Source organism: Bufo bufo, chromosome 2 (assembly GCF_905171765.1).
Source record: "Bufo bufo chromosome 2, aBufBuf1.1, whole genome shotgun sequence".
NCBI classification, from domain to species: Eukaryota; Metazoa; Chordata; class Amphibia; order Anura; family Bufonidae; genus Bufo; species Bufo bufo.
In genome coordinates this window covers 826,639,336-826,647,387 of record NC_053390.1, presented here as the reverse complement: position 1 = coordinate 826,647,387, position 8,052 = coordinate 826,639,336, and the positions used below count along the sequence as shown (strand labels likewise).

At 50.3% G+C, this 8,052-nt stretch overlaps 1 protein-coding gene across 1 annotated transcript; it reads left to right on the top strand.

Annotated features, from left to right (window-relative positions):
• Positions 1 to 2,825: 2,825 nt before the first annotated feature.
• LOC120990502 lies at positions 2,826 to 6,661 on the top strand. The gene is made up of 2 exons (XM_040419353.1): positions 2,826 to 3,608; positions 6,417 to 6,661. Exons 1-2 carry the CDS (start codon positions 2,990 to 2,992, stop codon positions 6,419 to 6,421), a joined length of 624 nt encoding a protein of 207 aa, XP_040275287.1. The 5' UTR covers positions 2,826 to 2,989; the 3' UTR covers positions 6,422 to 6,661.
• The last annotated feature ends 1,391 nt before the right edge of the window (positions 6,662 to 8,052 follow it).

The window sequence follows — 8,052 nt, the reverse complement described above, 5'->3', positions numbered from 1 at the left end:
CAATCAGATAGTGATTCATATCCTAAGGATAAGCCATCACTTATAAAGGGTTGGACAACCCACTGAAATCAGCTTCCTACTGCCTGGATCATTAGGATGAACCCACAAGCATCAGATTTGCAGCTCCGCTTTTCCAAATTGAGTTGTTTCTGCAGCAAGCACATGGATTTCTGTAAGCCCCATTCGGTCAAATGGGACAGTCACAGAAAGTTCTGCAACAAATCTGCAACTCACCATGATTACATCACAGAACATAGATGGATGTAGAGCCCACTCCCATTGTCCAATTCATCAGATTCTGCTGTCAATAGGGGGTGGCAGCCAGGAACCTGCTTCAGATGCCTCGAACACAGCTTCTATGGACCCATGCTGACCACTACAGGTACCATTTCTTCCTATACTTGAACATCCCAATGAAGAGGTCCTTTTCTTGGAAGGGGTTAATGAGCAATTGGAGAGCAATGGGGCCGTATACTGGCCCTCTCCTCTCTGTATGCATGGTGTAAGCTGTGCACCCTGTACTTCAGGTGTTAGGTCTACTGACTTTACTATAGTCAACAAACCAGAAGCTCTCAGATGAAGTCTTTATGAGTTACGAGACATATATCAGCAGCATTGGACAGGTGTAGGACCTTCACTAATGTGATTGACCTTCCACACTTAACGTCTTGTCCTTTTGAACTTGACCGTATAATTTGCCAAACCTCCCATTCTTCCAAAGAAGCGTGAGAAACAATCTGCTTGTCATCATCATCCACATGTGACTGCGCTGGTATGTTCTGCTCAGTGCCTGAGAATTCGAGCAGCAGGAGGATACACTTTACAAAACCATTTCCTCAATTAGAAGCACTGACACATGTCAGGGAATGATTAGCACAGAGATTCGAAGGAGCCAGAATGCAGAAGCAGAAATGATACAACTCGCAATTTTCACGCACGTCGGTTGGAAAATTCCTAAGACTACGGTGCCCTCTGGACCTCTTCATAGACCAAGATGAGTCACTGGAAACTCTTCCTAAATAACAAATACATTTCTCCTATTAAAAGCTTCTTAATAAAATAACTCTGTTTGCATGTCATGACCCCCCGCGTGCTGCTGTCTTTTTCCCATTTCCAGAACTTTTCTTCTTCTAATTGGGAACATGAAAACATTGTGCAATCCTATCATCCATGCCCAGGAAGTTTTCCTCAGTAGAAAAATTATTCAGAATGAAAGCACTAAAGGATGGCGATCTAGTAGATGTGCAAGCTGTCCTTAAAGGGAGTCTGTCACCTACATAACATGATTTAAACGGATTTTATTACAAGACCCGGAGGCTCGTATTGCTATTCTCCTTCTTTACTCTGACCAATAGCAGCAAAGAAAACATAAAAATATTGAAACATGTGATCAGCCCCTCCCCATAGTCTCTCTATAACAGGCCACCCCGCCTGCAGAACCTCCTCTTTCTTTGCTGCTGACCGCAGAGATAAGTAGTGCCCTGTTACTGGTTTTGTCTTTATGACTTACTGATGCATTTATATTTGTTCAGGATTGTTGTCTTTGCTTGTTTTTTCCCCTTGTGGGGCTATTTGGGGGTGTATATAGGTATTTTTATACTGTGTCCGTTAATTTGTTCTTTTTCCCCCTATCTTATCGGTCTCTATTGGGTTTTGTGAGCATTTGGGGTTCACTGTGGATGCTGTTGTGTGGGCGCTGTGCAATGTAATCACTGTTCTCGCCTCTCCAGCTATTAGTGTTTCAGATCCCAGGACGGACATTCTTGTTCTCACTGTGCCCTCTTCTGTTCCCCCCTCTTAATCGGGCGACTCTTTTCCCGCCGCCGCTTACCTCTGTACGGCCGCGGCTGCGCTCTATTTTCTCCCCGGCAAGCGCGCCCGAGATCTCGCGAGATCTCGGGCACTTCCGCTTCCGCTGTTAGCGTCTTCTCGGCCTGGAGCTCGGCTGCCTCGGTCCGTCCCTGGGTGTCCGGTTAGGTTTCTTTTCTTGCAGCGATCTCGCTTTACTGGCCTGGGGCAAATCCCCATCACCAGTTCCTTCTCCCCAGACGCTCCTGTGGCTGTTGCTTGATAGTTTGAGCGGCCATTGCTAGTGTCTTACTGTGTGTTTGAGACTGGGGTTTTAACCCTGTGTCTTCCCTCATAGAATAACCTACTAGATCGTCCCCTTTGTATTAAAATAAAGCAGTACCATTTATAAGTACACAGTTGCACAGGTCATCATGCCTAAGAATGTGCATACTGGCCAGGGCCCTGCTGAGGAGGACGTCCCTCTGGTGGAATTAACCCCTTCGGGGCAGGATGGCCATATCTCGATCCCTGGGGATCAAACCACTGATTTCCAGGCGTCGCTATCCAGCGCCATAGCTGCAGCCATGGGATCTATGACTTCGGTCATTTCCCAGACTATTGCTCAGGCCCTTGCTGCCCATCCGGCTACCTCTCAAACCCCACAGCCCGTCATGGTGTCCTCACCCACCGGGCCAGGGCAGTCTGCCTCCAGAAAAAGAATTCAGAAAGGTGATGATGTTTTCACCAATGTTGGCGCGTCTGGTCCACGCAAGAGAGCCTGTACGCGTCGGGCAGAACGCACGCGCAACTGGAAAAGTGCTAGAGCACTACAAGAATTGGATTCCGACTCTAGATCGGTTCCGAGGAGGAGGCTTTAGATGACGCCTTTGAGGAGGCAGAGGAGGACCCATCAGGGGTCATGGATGATAACCCCCTACCCGGGTGTAGTTCCCTAATGTCTGCTGCAGATGGTATGCCTGCACCTTTGACGGATCCCTCTGGGGAGCCACTGTTCGACCCAGATTCACTCCACCATCCCCGCTCGGCTGAGTGGTTACCATTGGAGCACGTTTCCAAATATTTGGAGGCTAGAGTGCGATGTCCTCTTTCCAAAGAGGCTCGCAATAAGCTGAGGGCGGAATGCCCCAGACCCGTCATCCCTAACAGGGTATGCGAGACTCCGGCGGTCGACCCCAAAATGACGCAGTTCCTCGCCAAATCCGGTTGGAATCCGCGTAGGGGTCTGGACTCGGCGCTAAGATCCTGCCAGGATAAACTCCTGGACATATTTGGCCCGCTAGCTAAGCTATTTGACCTGGCGGAGGTAGCTAAAGCCGAGAATAAGCAAGTTGATCCGCTAGAGTTACGCAAATGGGTACAAAGGGCCATTTGCATAGCGGGGAACGTGAATACGTCCTTAGCTATAGAGAGGCGAAAGGCCATCCTCTTCAAAATTGAGCCAAAATTGTCAAACATAGCTCTTACGGAGGCTGGAAAGGAGGCCCAGGGCCTTTTATTTGGAGAACCTTTCATTAAGGATCTAGGGAGGTTTGTGGGGGCTTTCACGGCCCTAGACAAGGCCCAGACCTCTATGAAGAGAGTTTTTCACGGTAGGGTCTCTACCAGGGCCGGCAGCTTCAGGGGCCGCCTGTCCGGCCGTGCCCATTTTCAGTCCCGTGGTTCGGGCCGAGGCTCCTTCTCCCAGAGGTCTTCCTTCCAGGAGCACAGACGAGAACAGTCATCGTTCTTCCCTTCTCGAGGAAGCTCCTGGCGTCCAAGAGGATATCGAGGAAATCCGTCTTCTAGACGTCCCTACGGTGAGTCTACCAACTCGTTTCAATTCTTTAAAGGCTTGTGAAGGGGGCAGACTACGTCTTTTTTCTCCAGCTTGGTCCCGCATCACCTCAGACCAATGGGTCCTGTCCACGGTCAGGGGTTTCCATATCGAACTGACGTCCTCCCCACTATCCATCCCACCTCCGCACCCGGCAATACTCTCAGCGGAAAACCGCATACTGGTCGACTCAGAACTGTCGGATCTTGTCCGCAAAGGAGCCATAGAACCGTCTCCAATGTCCCCTGGCCTGATAATCAGCAATATTTTTCTGGTGGCAAAAAAGGGGGGCCAGCTTCGGCCTGTTATCAATTTACGCGCCCTCAACGCGTTTGTCAGATACCGCCATTTCAAGATGGAGGGCATCCATCTCCTTCGGGACCTCCTACAGGTGGGCGATTGGATGGTCAAGCTGGACTTGAAGGACGCATATCTTACTGTCCCAGTAGAGGACGCGTCCAGGAACCTTCTCTGTTTCTCTTGGCAGGACAGGATTTGGCGGTTCACGTGCCTCCCATTCGGCCTATCTTCGGCTCCCTGGTGTTTCACCAAGCTGATGCGTCCGGCTATGGCGTGGCTACGCAGTCGTGGAGTTCGTCTCATCGTATATCTGGACGATATTCTGGTCATGGCCCAGAATCGGTCAGTGTTGCTGGATCATCTTCACTGGACCATGGATCTTCTGTCGGATCTAGGTTTCCTCCTCAATCAGGAGAAATCTTGCCTCACCCCGTCTCACGAGATGGAGTTCTTGGAGTTTCTGGTGGAGGCCACGGCAGGGACGCTCAGCCTGCCTCCGGCCAAGGTTCGGTCCATACGGAAGGAGTTGTGCAAAGCCAGGTCGTCTTCCCAGATCCCTTTACGCCAACTAGCCAGGATCATAGGTCTGCTGGCCTCATCTATCCAGGCGGTTTTCCCGGCCCCGCTCCACTATCGGGCTCTGTAGCGCCTGAAGATCTCCCACATATGGGCGGGAGCTTCCTATGCAGATTGGATCTCGCTGGCGAGGAGACCAAGGAGGAACTATCCTGGTGGATCCACAATCTGCAAGCTTGGAATGGCAAGGCGATCTTCGGCCATCGTCCGGATTTCGTGGTGGATTTGGATGCCAGCCTGTCGGGCTGGGGAGCTCACTGCGAGGGGATCGCGACTGGAGGCGGTTGGTCAGAGGCCGAGGCAGGGTTCCATATCAATGCGCTGGAACTGTTGGCTGGATCTTTTTCGATCAAGAGCTTCACGAGAGACACGGCCAGATCCTGCATACAACTACGCATGGACAATATGTCAGCGGTGAGGTATATCAACGGCATGGGCGGAACCCGCTCCACCATCTTGTCTCGTTTGGCGAAGGATTTCTGGGACTACTGTCTAGGCAAGGAGTTGATTGTTTTGGCGGAATATCTCCCTGGCGTCCAGAACATTCATGCAGATTGGAGTTCTCGGTATCTTTCCGATTCCAGCGACTGGCAGTTAGATCCAACGGTGTTCCATTCCTTAATGTCAGTTTGGGGTCCTTGCTGCATCGACCTGTTTGCTTCCCGTCTCAACTCGCAACTACAACGTTTTTACAGTTGGCGCCCGGACCCGGAAGCCGAAGCGGTGGACGCGTTTCTGCAGGATTGGTCCAGAGGTCTGCTTTACACGTTTCCTCCATCTTGGGCTCGCTGTTGCGTGGCTAGGGACTTGGATCCCGTATCGGCACCTGTGACGGAGATCTTACATTTCCTATCTTCTTTGTTTGACCAGGGCAAGGCTTACCGCACAATCAGCCTGTTCAGATCGGCTATTTCTGCCTCTCACCAAGGGTTTGATGGTACCCCTGCGGGACAACATCCTTTAGTATGTCGTCTCCTGCGCGGTTCTCGGATGTCTCGTCCTCCTAGGCCTAGATTTTCTGCCACTTGGGATGTGTCTTGTGTCCTTTCCTTTTTATCTTCTTGGCCCCAGAATGTGGACCTTTCCCTTCGGCAACTGTCGGCGAAGCTCGTCACTCTCTTTTGTCTGATTTCCTGCAAGCGGGTTCCAGACGTCCGGGCTTTGGACTTTGATGCACGCTCGTACACCCCGGAGGGGGTCTCTTTTGACATCTCGAGAAGGACTAAGACCCACATACGCTCGGTCGCTTATCCTGCTTTCCCGGCTTCACCTTCACTTTGTCCCGTAGCGTGCCTCAAGGAGTATGAGGCTCGCACTTCTCTACATCGGTCACGTGAGTTCCCGCATTTTTTCCTTTCGACCATTCGTCCCTTTGACCCAGTGACCACTGCCACGCTGGCTAGGTGGATGAAGTGGGTTATGGAACTTGCGGGAGTAGACACTTCTGTATTTTCGGCGCATTCCGCTAGGGGGGCATCTGCTACCTCTTTGGCGGTTTCTGGTGCCAGACTGGAGGACATTTTGAAACTGGCGGACTGGTCCAGAGTCTCCACGTTCAGGGAATTTTACTTCCGTCCAGGTCCTCACGTTTTTTTGTCAATTATTGAGAATTTATCTTAACTTTGAACTTGCAATACGAGCCTCCGAGTCTTGTAATAAAATCAGGTGATTTTCCTATTTCATGACGTAAAGTCATGATTTTATTAAAGACACGGAGGCGAGTATTGCCCACCCTATGCTTTCCCTCCCTATGTGAGTTTTTTTTTAAAAATTGGAATGATTTTGATTGTGTGTCATTTGCATATTGCTTTAACTCTATGAGTTTTTCCTGAGTAGGTTTGTCACAACCAATTGTTTGTGAATACAATGCACCAATTTGCTTCTATCATGGCTCTGTTTTTCGCCCTTTTTTCAGGTTGAGATCGGCCTATTCTGTGGTATTCTTTGGTCTATGTGCTGGTTCGGAGGGTCGGCAGTTTGGTTCCAGCCGATCATGTGATGTGGACAACTTCAGGAGATTCTTCAGCGTTGTTCCTGTTGTTCCAGTTCGCTTCCGGATGGATGGCGCTTTGTTCCCAGGCTGTTCCGGTTCCTGGTTGACGGTTCAGTTGGACTTTTTCGGTTTGGACTTACAAAGAAAGAGGAGGTTCTGCAGGCGGGGTGGCCTGTTATAGAGAGACTATGGGGAGGGGCTGATCACATGTTTCAATATTTTTATGTTTTTTTTGCTGCTATTGGTCAGAGTAAAGAAGGAGAATAGCAATACTCGCCTCCGTGTCTTTAATAAAATCATGACTTTACGTCATGAAATAGGAAAATCACCTGATTATATAGATCTGTGGGAGACAGATCCATAACACTGATGGTACCCGGGTTTCGTTTATCAGAGCCTCCAGTGCCAAAAGACAAGTTTTAAAGTTATGCAAATTAACTATCGCAAGTGCCCAGGGGCGGAGAGTGTGCTGCAAGTGCCTAGTGCTGCCCACCTTACTTGCACCTGACTCCTCCCCTCTGTATCGTCTGGCCAGCCCTGTATCCTGCCTGCATCATTCTTGTCTCTATTCATAACCCAGCGCCTGTACACGTAAAACTTTTTTTTTTATAAAATGCTTTAGTTATTTTTATTTTACCCTTTGTGTCCCACATAAGGTCATACAAGACCTCTGGGGGACATTTAACATCACTTTTTTTTAGCCCCAGTTACAGGGGGGATACACCCCCCAGAGAGGCTGCGTAGCATAATACTGTGCTATACAGCCTCACCACAGGGCAGATCGCAGTCTCAGGAAGACTCCCAGCCCTGGCTGTCACATGACTGCTGGGCCGGAACAGGAAGCCGGACAAGGAGGAAGGGTCAGAGACAAGGAGCAACAGTCAGGGACAAGGAAGAACAGTCAGGGACAGAGGAACGGTCAGGGACACGGAGGAACGGTCAAGGACAAGGAGGAATGGTGAAAGACATGGAGGAACAGTCAGGGATATGGAGGAACGGTCAGGGACAAGGAGGAACAGTCAGGGACATAGAGGAATGGTCAGGGACATGGAGGAACTGACAGGGACATGGAGGAACTGTCAGGGACATGAAGGAACAGTCAGGGACATGGAGGAACTGTCAGGGACATGGAGGAATGGTCAGGGACAAGGAGGAACGGTCAAGGACATGAAGGAATGGTCAGGGACATGGAGGAATGATCATGGAAAATAAGGAATGGTCCGGGACACTGAAGAACGGTCAGGGACATGGAGGAATGATCAGGGATAAAGAGGAATGGTCAGGGACATGGAGGAACAGTCAGGGACAGAGGAACGGTCAGGGACACAGAGGAACGGTCAGGGACCAGGAGCAATGGTCAGGGACAAGGAGAAACGGTGAAAGACATGGAGGAACAGTCAGGAACATGGAGGAATGGTCAGCGACAAGGAGGAACGGTCAGGGACATGGAGGAACAGTCAGGGACATGGGGGAATGGTCAGGGACATGGAGGAACAGTCAGGGACATGGAGGAACAGTCAGGGACATGGAGGAATGGTCAGGGACATGAAGGAATGGT

Coding starts and splice junctions, on each gene's coding strand:
- LOC120990502 (XM_040419353.1), top strand. CDS start 2,990: ATGACGCAGTTCCTCGCCAAATCCGGTTGGAATCCGCGTAGGGGTCTG.